Consider the following 23,912-nt stretch of genomic DNA (forward strand, 5'->3'; position numbering starts at 1 on the left):
TATTTGGAAATATCTATCATAGTAGCATTGATTTCAGTCAAAATTTAGCTCCCTTAGATATGTCTTAATGCCTAATAAGATTGGTTTCTTATTGTAATAAGTACCTCCATCTACTTAAGAATTTTACCCACTCACCCCCAGAGATATGAAACTGTTTTTTGCAAATACCTTTTAAATGACATGGCAAACACATGCACATGCACTCACACTCACAAGCATCCTTTTGTTGTAAGATCCCTACATCTAGTGGTGTATATATGAACACATCAAATATAAACACTGGTTCATATTGCCTTGTACTCATTACAAAGCTTGTTTTTAAAAACATGTGTTCAGTTGGCCTTGCTCTATGTCCCATAAATTGGGAAATATTTGAAATTTAACCTGGTGATCAGCAAGTATCTGAATTCAACTTTTACAAATTACCAATGACTTAGATGGACCCTCTTGTTTTACACTTATTTGTTAATCATGAATTACTAGTACCAACTAAGTCCCAAGTGGTAGCCATTTCCCTAAAGATCTTCATGGATCTCATATTCGCAAGGATTTCTATTTTGGGCCATGTCTTTATTTCAGGCAAAATTTCTTATTTTTAAACAAATCTGTATTGCTATATTTTTTTATCTGGAAATGTGAAGTAAGTAATACTATGCAGCCAAAAACATAGCATCATTTGACAAGCAAATCTGTTAATATATATAAAATAAATAGATGAGTATATGGTAATTGTACGTTCTATATATATTTACATTTTTAAAGTATCTTATTCTTTCCCAAAATGATTATGGCCTCTCCTGCTCTCTGTATATATGGGATACAATACACAAACCCAAGTCTGTGCATTTTAAGCATAGTGTTCCTTGCATTTGGTGATAAGTAGTTCTGCAATCTGGTTTAGAACCGTTTAGTCCAGCATTCTCCCGTGTGTGACTGTAGGACTGATGCTAGGAATCTTCTTTTCAAAATGTGCTTACCTTTCCTTCCTAGAATTCCACCTCAGATAGTTTATAATCTGAGTTTGAAATCACAAAACAACCTGTCCACTATTCTGTATCTATATTTTCAAATCAGGTTTGTATAATAATTCAAGCATGCGCTATTGTAAAGTCGAAAATCTGTGCTCATACCACAACATGCTCAGCTTGTCTTCAGCAATGACCTGCTGACCTGGATTGCTATAGTTCTCCAAGGCTAAGAGCATCACAAAAATGCACAAGTAAATCCTTCGAGGTTTCACATAGGAGTTTAAATCTTAATTAGCTGTCAACTCTCACTAATCTACTTAGTCTAGAAACAAACAGGAATGGAGAACTTTGAAGAATTGTACTGAGTAGGCAAGTTAGCCTGAAGAATTTCAAAAAGAAAAGAGACATAGTGGCCTGGGAGATGGACTCATGTAGTAAATTGTTTGCCACATAAGTAAGGACTTTGTATCTATTCCTGCATCATACCCATAAAAAAAAAAAAAATCTGGAAGACAGCAAGGATCTGTCACCCTAGCACTGGAGAGGTGAAGACAAGGATGTGTCTGATTTCTGGTTAGTCACCCTGACTACCTCAGACTCAGGTTCAGCGAGAGGACATTTTTTAAATAATAAGTTGGGCCGCAATAGTGCATAGACATTTATGCATGTGTATGCACACACATTCATGTGCAAACACAAAAACATATAAACACAGAGAAAAATAAAAAGAAGTAAGTATTGTCAATATAAATCAGGAACAAAAATGTTATGTGGGTGGTTGAGATATGGCTCAGTGACTGAGAACACGTTCTATTCTTCCAGAGTTTGACCTGAGTTTGGATCCGAGGACATACATGGGTGTCTTCTACTTGCCTATAACTTGCTAGTCTAGTTTACAGGAACTATGACACCTTCTAGCCTTAGCTAGTATCTGAACTCATTCATGTACCCATACACAAGCGCTCTCACACATGCATGTGGACATGCACAAACATATATGCACAATCACATACACACAGAGAGACAAATATATCTTGAAAAAATAATTATTGTATGAAAATCAACCATTAAAACATGAGTGGAAAAGCCTGACCTTACTGCTTTAAAATTCTTTGCTAATAATTCAAAAATTGGAATAATGAGAACACTTAATTTTTTGTATTAAATAATATTTATATTGCAATTCTTCTATCACACAATTTGGTGTTATTATAATTTTTTTCTAATTTTCTTAAATTCCTTAAAGACCATCTAACCCTTTCATGAAAAGATTTCCAGAAATAATTCATTTTTACCACACATATGCCAGTAGTTAATAGAAGTTAATATAATCTTACAGTGAATTACTATAGGATAGAATTCCAAACTTTTACTCTTTTAAAGAAAATGGAAGTCAAACCCAAAACAAATCAATAGCAACAAAATAGCAACAAGTTTATAGACTACAAATCCTTCCTGAGATGAACAAGAAAGGTCTGAGGTTCCAAACTCATGTTCAGGTTTATGACTCCTACTGCCCAATGATCTTTATAGCACTGCTTGTCAATTTCAATGTAGGACGAACTGAATATATACAATGGTTGTTTTTATATGCTTCCTGTATGACAAAAATTATTACAAACTGAGACTATAAGGGTGCTTCAAAATCATGTACAGATTTGAGAAAATTAGGACAGTCTACACGGAAGATTTGCTAGGAACTCAAGAGAATACAGCCAGTTTCCCAAGGCCATGGTAAGAAGGAGAAATTCAAAGTCGAAAGACAAAGACACATACTCACTTTCCAAACTCACCTCATTAAATGTTTCCAGGGCCGCATCTAGGAAGGGAGATCTGATACTTCTCCAGAACTACATTCATCTCTGGGAGTCATTATCCAAATATCAGAAATTTAATATAAATGCATTACCAAGCACAGTTCCCTTGCCATATAATATGGGGACATTATAAGAATGTGTGGTTGCCCACACCTGCATATCTCAGCCATGAAGTATAATAAATACAATTGCCCTTTGTGTGGATTTAAATGTAATTAATGAAAAATAACATTTATAAAAATTGATCAACATATTTTATGATAACCAGCATAAATTATACTAGAATAAACTCACCAATATGACAAAATTCAAGTAGGTCAATGTTTTATACTGATAATGTTTTTAAAAAATATTTTGATTATAAGAAATTATATGCTGAATGCTCTGTTATTTCGTTTCATAGTTTTGATGAGCAAAAAACTCTTAAAGGCCATGTGTGGTGACAAATGATTGCTTAGTCCACACAACATGTAAGGGCATTTCTGTTCTGTAATTACTATGGACAAAACAGCTAAAGTTCAGAATAACTCCTCATTGGTGACTGTGATTGAAACATAATGCCTTAATAAAGTACTAAAAGGAAAAGCACAGGCTATTGCCATCATTTAAAGAACACACTGAATGCTAGCTTCGACTGGATGGACATTAAAAGTTTGCTATAGGTTTCCACTTATAATTCATGAATGAAATCCATGTCAAAGGAAAACTCAGCTTAAGTTTGTAATCACTGGACAATTTGATTCTGCTTTCTTTAATTTTCTAACAACTCATTTCACCAAATAATATTCGACAGGACCAAAAGTTGGCAACTATCCTTTAAACACATAAATCATTAAACCCGATCAAAAGAAGAGAGGAGTGCACAATTAATTCCCGACATATGCTACAGTTCTTGAAATGCATACTGACATTTCATAAGATATTAACAAACACACACATGGAGTATGGTAAAAAGAAAAATAACATCTTTTTAATAGCACTAATAATGTGCTTTATAGTAATGTGTTTTCAAGATACATTTTGAAGAAAATTATCATAGTAGGAATTTTAAAATATCTTATCAATCCAACCATGATAAGGTGTACCTATAATAATAGCACTTGCGAAATGGAAACAAGAGGATATATTCAAAGCTCGACCTAGCTACATCTGGAGTGTGAGAATAGCCAATGCTACATAAAAGCTGTCTATAAATAAATAATGACCATAGAATGAAAAAATCTTTGCATAATTATCAAACTTACTTGAGTCTCATTTATCAGATGTATAAATAAATCTGAAATACTACTTGTTGATTGATATGCAGGTTTAGATTTGTGTTTCTATTTAATATACTCTGCTAGTTGTTTTTGTTTTCTGGAAAAATTAAGTCAGTAAACTTTGACTAAAATGTTATACAAATCAAGACAGGAAAATGATATTTTAATGAAAAAAAAATCAAGTTGAAACCTTTGAGAAATATTTCAAATAGACTAGTTGCCACATGATTAATAACAGCTTGGCAGATGTGCTGAGAAAATACTGGGAAATGTTATCAAATGGAAATTGTAAAGGCTGTGAGATTACTTAAAAATCATAACTTTGCATTCACTGAACTGTTAAAAATCTGAGGTCTGAACACAGGAAAGAATATACTAACAAAATGTTTCAAGAACAAAAAGTGAGAAACTATAAAATTCTGATCAGGAATATTATCTCAATGGCAGGACTTACAGAGAGGAATGTTCTTATAAGTCTATATGTTCCCCTTGCAAATAAAAGACAAACAAACTAAAAACCAAACAGGGATCTTTCTGTATAAAGGGCTGTTTTGCTCCACAAAAAGATATTGTGGCACTGTCTGAAGACATTAATTTATCTTAAAAGAAGTACGAATTGCTTCTGGCCTCCAGTGAGAAGAGCACAAGAGTACTTCTGTACATCCTACACAACATCAGATTTAGCACAATGAAGGGTTAATCTGAACCAAACTGGCAGTTCTGCTGGTTCTCAGAGCTTGGTATAATCTAAAGAACTCATCCTTATAAAAAAAAAAAAAAGGTTGAACAGGATGCAGATGTCCAGCCATTCATTGCTGAATGTCATTCTAATAATCAATAGTAACTGTGGAGATGGTAAAATTGCTTACATAATATCATCCTTTTATTATTTGGTTCCATAAGTACAGAAATGGGTAATGCATGTAGTAGTGGGTTCTGGTTTATTTTGTATGTTTGGTAAATGTGCACTTATGTGCATGTGTATTTATTTGAGACAGGGACTCAGTGTGCCAGGGCCGTCCTCAAGGTTAGCTGGCTCCGAAGCTTCCTGGGCTCTCCTGTTTGAGCTTTACATCTTCCAAGAGAAGACGGGATTACACACTCACACTAGTGCACCTACTTTTAGGTGTGTTATGAGGATGTGAAATCAAGTCTTCACAGTAACTATGTAAGTGCTTTACTAGTGAGCCATTGTCCCAGCTCCATCCTATTTTACAGGGAGGTGAACTGAGATTTATAAAGACTATGTGATATGTGAACAGGTTATTTGAGGCCAAGAATGAAACACAGTATTAATCCCCTTTTACTCCATAGTCCTTCATGCCTAGAGTAAAAATATCATATAGAATGAAAAATTAAAAGAAAACAATATAAAACGATCAAAAAGTAAAGAAAACCACGTGTTACTTTCTTTGTCAAAAAGGGAGGAAATGGCCTAAGCAAATCATTTATAGACTTCTTAATATGGAAGAAGGAAATTGGAACTAAAAAATATGATTTTATCCAAATTTGGAACAATCACCTTAAAATTTCACTACGGTAGTAAATTTATGCTTTGATATTCCAAATAAATAGTTTGTAAACACAGATTCTCTATCTTCCTGTTTACTAAAGTTGAAATGTAGGCTTGTGCTCATTTTTTTAAAAAAAGGTTTTATTATTTATTTTTATTGTGATGAGTATTTTGCATGAAGTTATGTGTGTGCACTGTGTGCATGCTAGGGGCCCATGAATCAGGAGCAGAGTGGGGCCCTGTGGAGCTGGTGTTGTATATCTGTTGTGAGCTGCCATGTGAGTTCAGATAATCCAATTCTCTTCAAGGGCAACCAGTGTTTGTAATGACTGAGTCACCTCACAGACACTCCAGTCGGTACTTATTGAAGTATCTCCATTTATGTAGATAATAGTCACTATTCTTTTAGTCAAGTATTGCAAAGCCTACAGTTTTGCATGCTCTGTCATAATTTTGCCCACATGCACACTTTCCTGGAAGTTTTAAAGAAGGGGCTCCTTACATGCCCACTTGTAAAAACAACTTGAGATGACCAGTCAGAAGAATTCTGTCTTGTGTGATTTTTTTTTTAACAAAGCTTTATTAAAAAAGAGCAAGAGAGCGTGAAGGGACGTGAAGGGACGTCATCAGGGTTCTGAAGAGCTAATTAGTGAGACAGTGCTAAAACAATACAAATAGGTGTGAAAAGATGCCTTTGGCTTCAGTATGCAGAGGAGAAAGGGCCAGACAAATGACATAAAGGAATGTGGTAAGGCGCTAAAGATTCTATCTTTCTGCAAGAAAGAAAACGATGTTAAAGCTCAGTAGTATCCTTGAGTAAGTTAAGGGTTATAGCACGAAATTGTGATTTCCAGACTTGTCGGGACAAAACAGAAATTCAAAGTGATGATATTTTATTAGCTTCAAATGTTTGTCACCTTGACTCCAGACTGTGTGGCTTCTTAACGGAAGATCCAAGAACTTTCTGCCGAGTATAAATAGTTCCATAGCTCTACTTGTCCCAACTTTGGTCGCTACCGATTTATTATAAAAAATTACACTGGTTAAATAAGTATTATTAGAATAAAATACACTGGTTAATAAGTTGTTAAAGGAGTGACGATCCCTTGTATGTTTCAAATGTTTGTCCCTTCGACTACATACAGGATGTTTGGCCTCCTGCTTGAAGATCTGGAACTTTCCACTCCTGTCTAGTGAGCTCATTTCCCTGGCTCTGCTTGCAGCAAGTTTGATCACAACCTATTTATTATAAGTTACACTTGTCAAGTAAATATAAATTACAATGAACAAGATTCGGAAGGTTAGTTTAAAGAAATATTCTGGTACAGAAAAAAAATTTCCCAAAGGACTCCGGTGTACCTTACATTGTGGTGAAGATTAAAAACTCAGGAGACTGGAGGTGTTGGCGAGGATGTGAAGAAAGGGGAACCCCTCCACTGCTGGTGGGGTTGCAAATTGGTACAACCACTCTGGAAATCAGTCTGGAAGTTCCTCAGAAAACTGGACACCTCACTTCTGGAGGACCCTGCTATACCACTTCTGGGCATATACTCAGAGGATTCCCCAGCATGTAATAAGGATACATGCTCCACTATGTTCATAGCAGCCCTATTTATAATAGCCAGAAGCTGGAAAGAACCCAGGTGTCCCTCAACAGAGGAATAGATACAAAAAATGTGGTGTATGTACACATTGGAGTACTATTCAGCCATTAGAAACAACGAATTTATGAAATTTTTAGACAAATAGATGGAGAAAGCTACAAATTAAACAGATACTTAAACTCATTTTTACATAGTCTTAACAGACACAGATTATTAAAATTTCTTATACAGAGAAAATTATGTAGTTATTAATCATGGCTATAACTTACCTTATATAAACTATTAAAGATAGACATATTACATGTTATTATGCAGCATGTACCTGTTTATATTCCTAAACATCAGCAAATATTTTCACATATGCATTTAGCATATGTTGAAAAAAAATCCTAAGATTGAAATGTGATTAAAATTTCTTTAATGCAATTTTATGGTAATTTTTAAAAAGTACTTCATTCCTTGCTACTTTGTTGATGTTCATTTTTCTTGTTCTTGTTTTTAACTATAATAGATTTTTTTTCACAGGCAGTAAACTTGACAGTAGAAAAGCCAATAAAACCAAATGTGTCAGAAAAATAAATGAATATTCAGTCATAAAGGCACACATTGTGCAAAGCTAAGTAAAACCACATCCTTCAAATGAATATAACCTCTTAACAATGTTCTCGGGAGGATCTAATCTTATAAGTGCCCATTAGAGTAATCCTTTGAACTTAAATTTTTAATTAACTTTGAAATCCACAATGTAAATTTGAAATATGTTGCATTTAGAAATCATATTCTAGTTAAGGGGACTAAAATAACCCAAAATCTAATAAGAAAAAAAGAAGACTCCCTTTCAATATAATTTCTTAAGTGGCCTGATGTCCCTTTCAATAGATGATTATTAGTCAAGAAAAATAAATAGGTAAATAAATAAATAAGTAGCCTGAATTGCAATTTCATATAGGAGTATTTTAGTGATACTAAGGTATTTAGTACATAACAAATGTGATATCAATAAAAATACAAAGTTATTTAAGCATAAAATTTAGTAATCATGTTGTCTTATACATTTAAATCTGAAATGATTTTTCCACTGTCATGTAGACAGCATTCATAAAAACATACATATAATTAAAATCTAAATGAAATGGGATATTAATAAAATTTTATATGCCTTGCAAATAGTTACAACCGAAACCTTATTTTTCATTGTTACTGAAAACAGGACTAATTTTTTTCTCAAATCTCAAAGCCTTAGGAAATCCTGCTTTTCTCATTTTACTCTGAAATGACTTTGCTATATTGCTGATTCCTTATTTATGATCTAAGTAATATTAATGAATTTCCATAAATGTAGAACTCAAGGTGAATCAATTATACTTTAAAAGAATCAATTATTATATTTTTCAAAATTTTAAACATTAATAAACAAAAATGAGGACTACAGTTTTCAGAATAGGATGCTGTAAAATTCATAACTATATTTTGATAGTAACCCATGGGATTTCAAGTTCCTTTTTCATTTTGTATCAAACAGTTAATTCAGCAGAGTAGGAAACACATCACTGCTTGAGAAATGAATTAATATCCATACCTTCATAGTGTAAATGTAATCATGACTGTTCTGTTAAATCACCAGCAGAACTGGTTGAAATATTTTGAAAGGGCTGCATTCATGTATGTTCTGACTTTGGCTGACAGTGCTAATTATACGGATAGGCGGGTGTTACCCTGTCAGCTTTTCCAAGACAATTATTCATTGGTCTAAAATTCAGAAATCACACACACACACACACACACACACACACACACACACACACGCACACACGCACACACACACACACTGGATAAGATCGACTAAGAATTAAGAACAACAAAAATACTAAAAAGGAGCACATAGCCTGGGTGCTATCCAAGGTCATCTACCTTTCAGTCCTTCTTCCTGAAACTAATTTTAGATTCTTGGTGAAGACAATGAACATGCACAAGAGTAAACCAAGTGAAAATGTGCAGACATGAATAGTGATTTATTCACTCATTTGGTCAAAGAGATGCAACGTATACCTCCTTTATTTCGGGCATGTTTTTAGACACATGCTCTTGGGATTTACACTGGGATCTCCAAAACTACAAAAAAACTAAATGTAATTCCACACGTTAAATTCCGTGCTTGAACAAATATGGAATAAACATATTAACATTTATTGTAACATAAAATTTTAAACAGAAAATAATACTGTAAAACTGCCATTAAAGTTTTTTAAATTGTCAATGGATTTTTTTTATTAGTGCTGTTATGAAAAAGTTGCCAAACTTGATTATGATGCAGAATAGAGACAGCATTTTGTTTTGATCTATTTCGTTTTGTTTTAGATGGAGTGGGTCTTATTTAACTGTGTAACAAAATGATTATTTAATGATCTCAGGAAGCGTACTTGTGTATGCCTTAAAACTAAAGTTACTAAATTTGTTAGGGTAAAAAAAAATTTTTTTTGATCCAAAACAAAATAACCCCAAGTATAGAAAGATGGATCAAAAGTTAAGAACACTCCCTGACATTCTAGAGGTCCCAAGTTCAATTCCCAGCCTCAGTTTCAGGTTGGTCATAATTGCCTGTTACTCCAGCTCCAAAGAGACCAGCACTATCTTTAGTCATTCATATATATATATATATATATATATCATTTACATACAAATAATTACATATCATACACACAGATATATGTAAAAATACATATTTTTAAAGGAATTGAATTTAAATCTTTTTTCTTTTCTTTTTCTTTTCTACATTCTTTGTTTACACTCCAAATGATTTCCCCTTTCCCGGTTACCCCCTCCCCATATGTTCCATTGCGATAGTAAGCAGGGTTTTTTCACTCAAACCTGAAAGCCTCAGTCATGTTCCTATCACTTTGCATCAAACAGCCTTGCTGTCTTTTGACTCCTTATTAATGAGCTAAGAAATTTTAAGAATTGCCTTTATAGTTGTCCAAGTTTGAAATTTATCCTTTCTAATTACTCTTTTGTTGTTGTTTTGAAGATGTCACTGTAAATCCCCAAGAGTATGCGTCCAATCACCTGTGAGAATTACAGGAGCTGGAGGTGGCTTTTCTTTGACCACGGGAGGAAATCCTAAACAACAGGACCTAAGCAAACACATTTACCTGCAGTGCTCCTGTGTCTGTCTTCCCCATCTGACTCTGTTGGTGCCACGGAGTAACCGACCTGCTTGCGTCTGTTCTGGTATACACTGAACAAATAGGCTATTTCCCCAGGAGACAGAAGAGGTTAAGGGTGCGATTGGCTTTGAGGCTTTCTCCTACTTCTCTATTGTTTCTTGGGCGAGAGACAACAGACACTGAATTCTGTTGACCTCTTGTATTGATTTGCTAGTGCAAGAACAAATTCAACATGCATGAAAAAAATAAAGTGTTTAGATATGAACCTATGAGCTCTTGAAACATACCTAAATCTGAAAAAGAAAAGAAACTTCTCAAAAATCTGTTTTCATCAATTTAGAAAGGGCTTCATGTTTTATTATGTGTTTATAGTGATTTTATGTGTACAGTGTATTACTAAATTGTATAGTAACATCTTAAATTCACCTTCATATGATTTATTATGTGATTAATCATATTATTTCTAACAATCCGAGGTTTCTAAGAGAGAAAACACTCTTTGAAGATTTGTATGTATAGCAATTCTTTTACAATATGAAATATAGAATTACTTAGATAAGACTGTAAATTGAGGCTTATATAACTGAGGTATATCTTTAGGATAGTATAGCTGCTTTGTAAATATTGGATTGAAAACACTATACCTAAATGTATTACTGTTAGGTAGAGTCCTAGGTAGTACTTCTTTTGTTTTAAAAGATTTTACTTTGTAGCTCCACAAACTAATAGATATGATCTTATATATTACCAATAATTTTGTTAGTGTGTAGGATTAAAAGTTGATACAAGCTCATCCTATTGATACTACAGCAAAATTTTTCTATAGCTTGTCAAGTTACATACATTTAAATGTTAATAGACAATCTCTACACAGCTGCTGAAATTCTGAGTAAAATATGGGCACTGACAAACGACCTCCAATCTATCAAATGCATGATATGGCTACATTTTGAAATCACCATGGTGCAAATATTGTATTAATCTCATCACATAGAAGTAAGACAGAGAGTGGATATTAGATACTGTGTGCTGGCTTTTATGATATTGCCTATACGATACATGAATTATGGATAACAGATATAGGTTAAATAGGTAGCTTTAACCTTTTTCTAATATGAATAAACATTTGTATATAAAAAGTTGCAGGGACGTTCACTGTTTAAGCACATTATATGATGTGTGCTGATGAACAAGGGAAGTTTTTAGAAAGGAAAAGGTTTTAATGTGTTCAGTGGCTACATAGAATAAAAATAATGTAAACAAAGGTCAAAGTTAAGTATGTATGCGCTATATAAATACTGAGAAAATTATACATTGTTCGACTTGTTTTTATTAGGAGTAAACGTCTAGCTAAAAATTGTTCCGTATTAGATTTTTCTCACATGGAAAGACTCCATGACAAAATGGTAGGATTGGGGAAAATGGGGCTAGATGTAAGGCTTAGGAACAGGGTTCTTCCCTAACATAAACAAGATCCGGCTTTTGAGCTTTTGATCCCCAAAACTGAAAAGGGCAAGGGAGGAGAAAGGGAGACAGTAGGGGCAAAGGCAAAGTACAAAAGGAGTAAGAAAGAGTGAGAGAGGGGAAAAGAGAGAAGAGGGATAAATCTGCACACTTTGTAAAACTATATACACATTTTAAAGATCATTGTTAATATCTAAAACAGCAAAACTTGATCAATGTCTATTTTTTGTTTGCTTTTATTTCTATGCAATAAATCAGATAAAAGGAATTTGACTTATCAGAACAAATGTCTGGACGTTGACTCCCTGTTGTATGTCTTCCATCTTGGAAGCTCTCTAGCTCCTTATACTTATGTGTTGATTTAAAACTTTGAGTTGTTCTTTTGGTTATGAAGTAGCCAAGTTAACTGATGTTCGGCATTCTGGTGCCATTGCAATCATTCAAATCTCCTGCGATAGCCCTTTTTATTTTACTGTTCAAAGACTATGCAGTCCATTTGAGGGCAAAGCAAAGCTTGTACTGAGATCATCCAGCCATAACCCTAACACACTGCTAACCACAAGCTTTCCTCTTCACAGAAACAGATGAGAAGCACAGGGCACAGTGAAAGGCAGCAGGTTTAAAGGGTTTAAGGTGCATTGATAAAATCACGAAGGAGGCATCAAAGATGCCAGTATTTGACTTACCCTCCTGTTTGGTGTTCCGGAGATTGTCACAGCCTAGAAAGATGCACCATGGTAAGATTTGGGATATGTGACAGCTCTGCTTTTCACTAGAGTGCTTATTATGTAAGCACACCCGTGAAGGTTACTTTTGTAAAATCTATTCTCTTAACACTGCTCATGCAAACTCCTTGGCGAGGTGTCCCTACCTCTACACAAATGAGTTAGAAAACCAATGAAGGACCTCTAAAGATTCATTATGGGTGTTTAAATGACTCTCCGAAGTCCATGACCATAATATGTGGTAAATCAACTAAATGAACACGGTCATATCAATACTTGTTAAGACAGACATGTCTCCAGTTAAGTTTTGGTGGTATAGAAAGTAGTTTCATTTCTGGTCCAACAACTATCAAGCTAATTCTTCAATTAAAATTATAATAAGCTGTTGGCCCAGTGGAAGGTGTAGGCTATTACCAAATTCAGTGTGTGTGTGTGTGTGTGTACATCTTCCATTCTCTTTCTGAAATAATTTTAAGAATGGAATATAAAAACAGAAGAATGCATCTATAAAGACAGTTGATATCACCACATTTTTTAAGACACAAAAGCATCAGAAATCAAAGCCAATTTTTGGTTAAGCTTTCCAAGAAGCTATCTATACTTGGATAAATTTCATAATTGCTTAATCATTTCTATGATCTATTTGATAAAAATAATAAAAATGGGAATATAGCATAACTGCTCATATAGATGGTAAATATGTACAATAAGAGAGCAGACTTGTTCAATGGGTCATCATATTGTCAGTTTTCAAAAATGTTTGTACTATGTCAATATTTATACTAATTTCTTTTAACTCAAATATTTATTATTTTGGTTGTATTTTCTTCACAGTTCTAACAATAGAGGCATAAAGATGTCATACCATTTTTGTTACTTTCAAGACACATATTCAATAAAACTAAATGATAGAAACTTAAGCATATTTTACAAAATCCTGAAACTATGTTACATAAAATATAACAGTACACAGATGCAATGAAACTATCACTCAAATGACATTGTAGTCTAGGTCTACAAAATTCTACATGGCTTAGATCAGTGATCAAAGATATTCATTCAACTATATGAGTGACTATAGAGTCATTTCAGAATTTACATTCTTTTCTCTTTTTAGAAAGATTACTGTAGTTGGTTAAAGAAGGAGTCATAAATTCTGTCAGTTATAATGTTCATAGATTATTAAAGCCAGTGTAAAAAGACCAAAAGAATTAATGCTTCTTTTTAAAGCATCTGATACAAATTTATCTAAGCAAAATAATCATTTACAGATACCAAAAATTGAGTTTGAGGGACAATCTTCTGCTTGGTGTTTTAGCGTACCCTAGATTTTTTCGTCAAATTAGATGTTTCTCATGATATACATATAATGACTATGATGTAAACTTTCTTATAAAGAAATTCTATGAGAAGACATATTATTGATTCAATGACCCACAATTTTAATTTGAAAATAATTTTAAGGAACTTGCCAACAGATACACAGGAAGGAACTGTGCATATCATTGTAATGCCAGGACAAAAAGAAGGTATATTCTATCACATAGTCGTATTCACAAGCACACACTATTATCAGTCACTGGTAACTGAAATTCTGTGTTAAAAAGATGGTGGTGATAATGGAGGAGGGGCACAGAAGGGCAATGGATCCATCCATTATGGCTTCGTCGTCCTAATGGTTCACACATCTTGAGCTCGTTAAAAGGTGGTACTTAAAACAAACAAAACCCAAAACAAAACAAAACCGACAGCGTTTTATTTTCTGGGAAGTTATTTTTAATGTATATGTGTGTGTGTACACATGGGTACATGCACATGTATATATTCACAGGGGTTCCTTTGGAGGTTAGAAGAGATCACTGTGTCCCCTAGGATTGGACCTAAGTAGAGTTATGGGTTTGCCTATATAGATGCTTGGAATCAAACTAGGATCCTCTGCAAAAGCAACAAGGACTCATAACCAGCGAGCCATCTCTCAAGCTAGAAATATTGCTTTTATTTTCCACACCTTATTAATGAGGGAGAGAGATATATAATGGGGACTAGAGAGATGGCTTAGTGGTTAAGAGCACCTACTGCTCTTCCAGAGGTCCTGAGTTCAATTCCCAGCAACCATGTTGTGGCTCACAACCATCTGTAATGAAATCTGATGCCCTCTTCTGGTCTAGCTGAAGACAGCTACAGTTTACTCATACACATTAAAAAACAAAACAAAACAAACAACCAAAAAATATGTCCTCCTGTGTCCCCACACACAAATAATTAATAAAAAATTATATATAAATATATATATATTTATAAATTTATATATATTATATATATTTATAAATTTATATATATATATATATATATATATATATATATATATATATATATATATATATATATATATATATACATTTGAGGTATGGTGTTACACATGAAAGTGTCCTGGCATGGTCAGAGGATAACAATGGGGGATTGGTAAGTACTCCCCTTAACCATGTGGCTCTGATAAACAAAATACAAGTAATCTATCTTGACAGAAGCAACCTTGCCTCAGCCCATAAACATTTCTGCATTCAAAAAAAAAAAGAAAAAAGAAAGAAAAAGAAAAAGATGTAACAGCAACAATTGCTCCTTTACATGATAAAACACTCATTTCAGAGATTTAGACAAACACATATATTGATTTTATATTGTACCAGATTAAATCTCTTGTTGTAACTGAAAATGACCATGAATTTTACAATTCTATGGCCATTGATTCCTACAAATATATAACTGAGAGGTTTCAGGACTTGATCATTATAGTCACTAATCCTGTCACATTTTATAAGTAGATAAAGTCACAGCTATAATACCTTATCAAGTATTTTAAAATCAGTATTAGCTATATGTTCAACAAATTGGTTTTTGTCCACTGATTTTGTTATTGGGTAACTTTTATTGAGTTTACATATAATCTTAGTTCAATGTTATAAAGAGACATTAATTTTTATATATTTTTAAAAAACATTAGAAAAATATATTTTTACTGAACTATAGGAACATATGTAATGGTACTCAGTTGTTTTGTTGTGATTCTTCATAAAATAGACCTATGTCTTTGAGCTCCATGTAACATCCTATAACCTCCATTGGGTACATACCTGTAGAGTGGTTGCCTTGGTGGAATTTAGAAGTCATGTTTGAATAATTGCTCTGTTAAGATATCAGTAAAAAAAAGAAGTTGTATGACTTCTTTTGAAGGAGAAATTTCAGGTGAGAAAAGAGGTAGGGAGAGAAATCCTTGATGAAACCAGAACTTTGAGGACAAAGGAAAGGAAAAAAATCAAGAAATTAAAAGAATAATTTTTAATGTTTGTAACTACAGTATAAGACAGATTGCAGGCAAGAAATCAATAGATTGTATGAGTGCTTAACTTCTTAAAGCCAACTGAAGAATTGACATATGCATTTGCCTGACACTGATAAACCTAACCTCGTCATCTTATATGTAAAGAGTGTACTTAATACAATAATATTGATACAACAGAAATATGGCAAAAAGATAATTACCTAGAACCTCCTCCCCAGCCTAGTAGCCATTATCCATCTATGACTATTAAAATTATGTTTATGAAAATTAGATATATTTCATCACAGTTTTTGTCTCAGTGGGAAATTTAACACAAGACTTAACAATGTTTGCTTAAAGCAAAATTTCCCATATCACAGAAGTTTCTAACACAGAATAAAATAGAGGTGTCTGAACATGTGGAGCACGTTAAGGCAGCCCGGCACATTCTTCACCTAAAATGGCAATGATAGTATTAGCACAGTATACACAGGGAGATAAAGTTGGAAAGGAAATATTTGTACTGTGCACTCAGGGGAGAACATGATAGCAAGATAAATCAGGTTAAAATGGAAACAAACAAATAGCTAAAGTACATTCTGGGTCATTTTGTTTATAGTGGTAGTGTTATAATGGACTGAGTTTCAGTTTCCATAATTGAAGATCTCTGAAATACTGGGCAACACATCCACACAAAAAAATCACCAGTATTATGAGCCTGTGTGTGCAAAATTCCAATTATTCCAATAACATGCTACCTTTAAAATTAGACAAGACAAAAAATGGGAGAAAGGAAGTTATTTTGTCTAGATCAACTGGGAGATAAGGGGAAGAGAGAAGAAAGAAGAGGGAAAGAGGAAAAAAAACCAAGAGAAAGAAAAAAAAAGGAAATGGAAGGAAGAGAATGTTAAGGATAAATGTTAATGACTAATACTCATCATTCAAAATACACATCAAAACTAAAAGGGAGAACTCCATCCCTCACGTGAAAGAAAGTAATCAAGTCTGCTGGAGGGAAAACTTCTATTCTAGCACATTAATAAAAGAAACTCCCAAGTTGTCCGGCATTAAATTGCTAGCAAAGAGCCAAACTATTTGTTTGCACTAGCAATAAATTAGATAGTCACGTAAGGATTAATTGCCAGCTGACCCCTGAAACACTGCCCAGTAGCCCAATTTTGAACACTAACTCAGACTTGGTTTTCTACCAATAAATTTTAGAAAAGAAAATCCAAATACTGTAATTCATTGGAGTGGTACACAGTGTGAGTCTGACTTTTACCATTTTTTTTCAACTATCTTCCTACCTCTGACATATGTCTAACATACAATACCTAATATCTTCAGGGGTCCAGTATTTCTTGGAACAAGTGTGTGTGTGTGTGTGTGTGTGTGTGTGTGTGTGTGTGATGTCAGGTGCAATAATAAAAGCAAATTTCATAATTAACAAGAGTTTGATTAAGAGAACTTATCGATTACATGAGTGCATGACATAGATATCATACTTTCAATTTTTCAGAAAAATACTTTGTCTTTAATGTTTAAAGTTCCATATGTTATTTACAAATGCACATGAGGTTTTGTCCCTGTCAAAACTGAAAAAGAATATATAAGGACATTACTACTTCTGAAAAAAATCAGCAATAATGCCTTTAATTTTACCGAACATCTTCCATGTTTACTACACACACACACACACGCACACACACACACACACACACACACACACACACCACTCCACGGCAAGCTTAGAACAAAGAGAATAGATGAAGTTTTAAAACCTCTCATTTTTTTCCTGAGTTTCAAATGCAGTAATGGTCACTGGTCAGTGACTCTGAAGCTAAGACAGGTAAAGCTCCCTTTCATCAACTACTCTTGCCTTCACTTGGAAATGGACCCAAGGACGGATGACAATGAGAGAGAGAGAAGGGGTAAGAGTACATTTACCTGCCCAACATTCAGGATAATTTACCTCAATCAAAATGAGGCATTGGGATATTTTCTTTCAGTTGGCATTACTACCTGTGATCTGATAGATCCTGGAAAAATGCTCCTGCTCTTTAAAACTCAAATGCCTACTGTTATCTAGTCTCCAAGTGTCAGAATCTGAGGAAGGCATCACCAATCAAAACTTCTGTTTGTTTAACAGGAAAGGGGTGGTTTGGTTTCCAACCTTCTTAGATTTCAGTGGATAGATAGGTAAAACGTGAAAAGATGAAACATAACCATAGTTACAGCTTTGTTCCCCAAAACGGGTTAGTATTCACCTGTCGTCTTTCCTGTGCATTCTCTCTGCTCTTAGCATTAGAGAGTAACCATTGCAGAAAAAAATTAAATGCCTAATTTATGTGGGCAGACATGCATGTGCATGTACACACAAGAGAGAGAGAGAAAGAGAGAGAGAAAGGGAGGGAGAGGGAGAGGGAGAGGGAGAGGGAGAGGGAGAGGGAGGGAAGGAGAGAGAGAGAGAGATCTTTAAAAAAACTGATGAAATAAAGACGAAAAAATTGTTAAGTATGAAGGATAAAAATTGTTAGGTCTACACAGAAATGAAGGTCATAAAGAGTTAACAACAGATCCTTCACTGGGAAACATTTCTGAAGGACTTGAAGGCATGAGTGTGATTAAAAACAAGGGTAAATGAGCAGTGGGAAAGGACACTTCTGACTTCTTGTTGTTAGGGAAGTGTGGTGAAGGGTGAAGAAATCTGAGGCATTCCATGCCTGTGGGTAGCTGGAGAGATATAAGACGACTGACGTCACAGACATCATTGAGAAATTCTGGGGAAAGATTCTGAAAGAGTCGGATGAGTGTGCACTGCTACCCACAGATGACTTAAGTGCAGCTGAGGCAGTCCACATTTTCAGTATTTTATCTTTATTTTTAAAACCAGCTGCAACTGACCCAACACATATAAAGCAATCTCACCTAGTCTAGACAGAAGTTGTAACCCAGTTACTTTGAAAGTTTTACCATACATGGTAACAATGGATGGAGTATTTGGAAAAGAAAAATTATAAATCAGAGACCAGGCAGTGATTCCACAACTTCAGGGCATCTTTTCACCTATGTTTCAGTAAAGTTTAATTCTACACTATTATATTTTGACTATTTGGTCAGGCAGTGGGTGTGGGATCTGAAATATCTTAGTAAAACTTAGTTCCTCTTAGAATGTGGAAAAGGGATATATTTATAAACAATTAAAACCTATGGCATAATGACAGAAGTATTGCTAAGATTTATTGGACAAGCTATTTCACAGTAACAGCTAGGGAATCTTTCAACTGAAAATGGCATGTTGGGCTGTGTTCATACTGAGACCACTCAAATAATCAAGCCATTGAAAGTACTACATGATCACGTTCATGTCTGGGATCTTAAAGCAGCCTGTCTCAACATGTTGAGTATATACTGATGCTGAAGAGAAAAGGAACCTGGAGGTGAGCGGATGTTAGACAACAATATTTCTGGCACAGAGACATGAAAATATTTGAGCATTCAAAGACATTTAGCCTTTGTGAACAAATGTTGCAGCATACACATGAATCAACATATCATAAGCAGCCCTTTTTAAAGAATAGAAAGATGCATTTACAAAAAACTTTATAAATACATTTACATTGAAAAGTAACTTCTAGCTTAAAATTATAAGAAGCAAAGTGGTTGCTGTTAATAGATTATAAATGGAATAATGGCAGTCCCATCCACACCAGAATATTCTCTTGTGAACTGTATTGAATGATACTACCTTCCACATGCTTTCTAAACTGTCAGTGAACAGAGGACCACTCTGTACAAACTCGTGGTAAAGGATTCATTGTAGCACATAAAGAGCACCTAAAAGAACTATCAAATGTTGAACAGAAGCAAATATTATGGCTTCTATTGGCAACTAATCTGTCTCTTTTTTCCTATAAACACATACTTTCCAAAGACTATAAACTAAGTGGAAATGCTTAAATATAGAAACTTTCAACAATTGATCCTCAAACAATTTGAACTGCAAAGTTTATTATTATTGTTATTATTTATATATCTTTATGAGTGAATTACAAGTGAGTGTGGGTGCCTGTGGAGATAAGAAGAATTATCAGTTCACTTAGAGTTGGGGTTACAGCAGGCTGTGAGGCTCCCTATCAGTTCTGGGAAAGTCTCTGAAAGAACAATAATATATCTTAACTGTTGAGCATCTCTCCAGGTCCTATAACCAGTGTGTTAAAAGCTAAGTGTTTCCTAAAACCTATATACCTATTTTCCCTATAATATCAAAACTTTATTTCATCATTAATTAAACAAAATTGTCATTTGAAATTCTGAAAGTGTCTCCTTATTTGCTTACACTGTCACAAAAAGTAGTGTGGGGGTACTTTAACCAAGAGAAACAGCCAGTTTTATAATATCATTTAGTTCTTTTATAATTTAAAATGTTTTGGGAGATTTCTTGCCATCTTCTTCAAAAAATTGTATTAAGTTTTAAAAACTTAACTGAAAAGTTTTAAAGACATTCACAAGATGGTCATTCACCTATTTTAGTCCAGACTTCCAACTCTCTTGCTTTAGATACTTCTTCCTGTTAGGGTTTCAGGTCTTCTTCAATGCTGTTCTTTTAATCAGAAAAATGACCAGTAAAAGGACTAGGAGGGAAGAAAACCACTCGCTACACTTTGTTAGATCCCTGAAACCCAGAGTGAGAAGGGAAAAGCTACTTACAAAGTTACTCTCTTAATTCAAACATACATGGTGCTACCATAGACCAAAACAAAAACAAGGGCATATTAACCAAACCTAGAGACTATTGGCATATTAATAATAGTTCAGGCTCAAACATAGCATAATTAATTTTATGAGTGATGAGTATACTGCTTGCCTCTACATATAAACTCAATGTTGATATTGTTTCCATCATTTGCTGAAGCTGAACTCTAAATTATAAAATTGGCTTGTATTCAAAGAATGAATTAAATGAGCCAATCAATTGAAAGCATATATGTATATATACACACATATAATATTTGCATATATATTATATCATATATATCATATGTGTGTATATATATAGCATACATAGTAGGAAAATACATACTTGCATAATGTGATTCTGTTAAACTTAGATTTTCAATACTTATTTTAAAACTATCCAAGGCTATCAAAAATTTCACCTTATTGTGAAGTACCACTTCCTCAATTTGCAATGAACTCATTTACATCAGATCTTTGTGTTTATAGTTTATTCCCTTATTATAATTAGTAAAAAAGCATAAGTCTGTTTGGGTTTGATGGCTCTCTAACATAGATCAGGAGATACCACTGGGCCTGTTTGTCTCTTGTCATTCCGTCTGAAAATATTATCTTCTAACTTCAGATAAAGTTTCAGCCATTCTTGTTGGTGACAAAAAGCTGTGATTTGAAATTTTTAGCCACTTAGAAAGTGTTAACATAAATTTAAAGGTAAATATTTGATGGTAGACGGCTCTTCCTTTTATTCCGTCTAAGGAGAGCTACGGGTCAATTGCAGAGAGGTGCTTCTTTGCTTTGACACTGAATCCATGTCATGGTCATGGTCAAAAATATTTTCCTTTGCAGTAGACGAATCTCCCTCATTGTAGGTAAATACATACTGTATTCAAGTTTGGATTTGTTTCAAGTCATGTCTTTTAAACTAATATGGACTTTAACTTCAAGTATTTTGACACCTTAAGAGTTTTACATGGTTAGGTTCTTTTTTCATTTTCAGAAAGCCTATCTAGGGAACATCCCTCAAAAATCAGTCATAATTGTGATTTATTATGTTTATTATATAAAATATGTTTTTGAAAGTATACATTTAAATGACAATGAAAATTAAATATTATTAAAGGCACTCAAAAATCTTGTCTTAGGGAATGTGTAGAAATCTCACTAATTACCATAAAAAACTAATAGAACTAAGCTATTCAATCATATATTTAAAAAAAATCACTGGAGAATAAATGAGACAAGAAATGCTTAAATGAGTCTGTGGAGATGAATGATTCAAACATCATTTAAGCCCATTATTGTTACTTATATGTATATATATAAAAAAACTTTCCTTACCCATTTGGGACTACCAACTATTTTACTATTCAATACCCTCACATATTCTTTTTTTTTTTGCATTTTTTAAATTTTTATTTATTTATTTTTTTACATTCCATATTTTATCCTGACCCCAGGTCCACCCTCCAAGAATTCCACATCCCATACCTTCTCTCCACCTCCCAGTCTCCCCTTGGATGTCCCCACCAACCACCCCACCTCTAAACTCCCTGGGGCCTCCAGTCTCTTGAAGGTTAGGAGCATCATCTCTGAATGAGCAGAGACCCAGCAGTTCTCTACTGTATGTGTGTTGGGGGCCTCATATCAGCTGGTGTATGCTGCCTGTTTAGTGGTCCAGTGTTTGAAGGATCTCATGAGTCCAGACTAATTAAGACTGCTGGTCCTCCTATGTGGTCACCTTTCTCCTCAGCTTCTTTCAGCCTGCCCTAGTTTAATAACAGGGGTCAGCTGTTTCTGACCATTGGTTGGGTCCAAATATTTGCATCTGATTCTTTCAGCTGCTTCTTGGGTCTTCCTCACATTTTTGAAAACAAATTTTTAACACAGGAAAAATACAAGTGTAGGACATTGCAATATGGTACAATAGATATAACCATTTGAATTGTTCACCTGTCTACTCATAATTGGTTTGTTTTTTTTTTCTTTTTCTTTTGTTTTTATTTTTAGAAGAACATTCAGGCAATTTGTAACCTGAATGATTAGGTAACAGAGCTTCCTTTGAGTTACTTGAAATCTGGGCCTTCCTCACTTCCAACTTGTTGTTGCTGGCTTAGTCTTCCTCACACTGTACAATGCTAATATGTATACCTCCAGTATTTGGCTAATCATGTGAATCTATGTAGACTACTAGGGGTGAACCACAAAACACACCACTGAAAGCTGCAGAACTCTGGTGATCAGGAGGTTAAAAACTCCCCATCAGCAGGAAAGGAGAATTCTTACTTAACTCAGTGGTACAAATTATTTCCAGGTGGTGATAATTATCACTTACGGTGTTTGATATTCCGGACTTTGCATCTAAATTTAAACTTGACAAGTTAAACTTTTCATCGTGTGCATTTTCCCATAATCTCTCAAAGGCCAAAGACAAGGATAGACGGATTAGTGATGGGTGAAACCAATTCCACCCAAAATGGCAACACTTAATTACAAGCCTTGTTGTTTATAATTAACTGTGTAAATCACTAACTTGAAAGTTTCTTTTCAAAGTATTTAAAACCAACTCTTTTCCCAGGGGGATTTAATACTGTATATTATTACATACTTAAGTATTATTTTGTTTGCTTGAAGAACAAGATGTGCAAATGACACATTTAACTGATAGTCTTGCCAGCAAATTTGGAAATTTGTCATTAACTGCATTACTGGCTCGATTCCGCAGGGCTGGATTTTAGGACAGACGAATTATTTTTAGTGGGGATATAGTTTATGAAGGCCTTTTTTAAAAAACATGAAAATGAATAGTGCCTTTATCAGCAATCATCAGAGAAGCCTCCTTCTGCAGCAGAAGGGAACAGATACAGAGACCACAGGCAGATACTATACAGAGGTAAGACCTTGGTAAGCAGCCATGAAAATGATGTCCCTTGCAAATCCCTCCTCTCAAGGATCAGGAAACCCTTGGAAGGGGAACTAAAAGGATCTTAAGAGCTAAAGGGCATGGAGAACCAGGAAAACCATACCCTGTAAATCCCCACGAACAATGCAATATTGGAGTACAGAGACTGAGGCAGCACACGGGGGTCCTAATGTAAAAAGGAAAAGTCAACAGATGCCAGTCCCTAACCCAGAAGCAATCTCCAATTGATAGACCCCTTGCAAATGAAAATTTCAGTTTCCTCCAACAGAGTCTCCCCAGGGAACCAAATTACTATTAAGTGTAGGCCTCATACCCAAAAGTAGAGTGAACAAAGAGTGAACTCAGTGGCATCTTTGGAGGTTCCTAGACTTATACTGTTGTACCAGGGTTTTTTCTTTTCTTAAAATTCCACCATATGATTT

At 34.3% G+C, this 23,912-nt stretch overlaps 1 protein-coding gene across 5 annotated transcripts in view; it reads right to left on the reverse strand.

Moving 5' to 3' along the window:
• Positions 1-23,912, reverse strand: part of Trps1 (transcriptional repressor GATA binding 1) — a 231,654-nt gene that overhangs the window by 94,324 nt on the left and 113,418 nt on the right. For 4 of the 5 annotated variants that reach the window (XM_052160701.1, XM_052160700.1, XM_052160704.1 and 1 more), the window contains exon 5: positions 12,476-12,508. The exons of the other annotated variant lie outside the window; for it this stretch is intronic. In XM_052160701.1, coding sequence (XP_052016661.1) covers positions 12,476-12,508 — 33 coding nt within the window. The remainder of the gene's footprint in view (positions 1-12,475; positions 12,509-23,912) is intronic. 5 annotated transcript variants of the gene reach the window in all.

The sequence above is a fragment of the Apodemus sylvaticus genome, chromosome 17, assembly GCF_947179515.1.
Source record: "Apodemus sylvaticus chromosome 17, mApoSyl1.1, whole genome shotgun sequence".
Taxonomy (NCBI): domain Eukaryota; kingdom Metazoa; phylum Chordata; class Mammalia; order Rodentia; family Muridae; genus Apodemus; species Apodemus sylvaticus.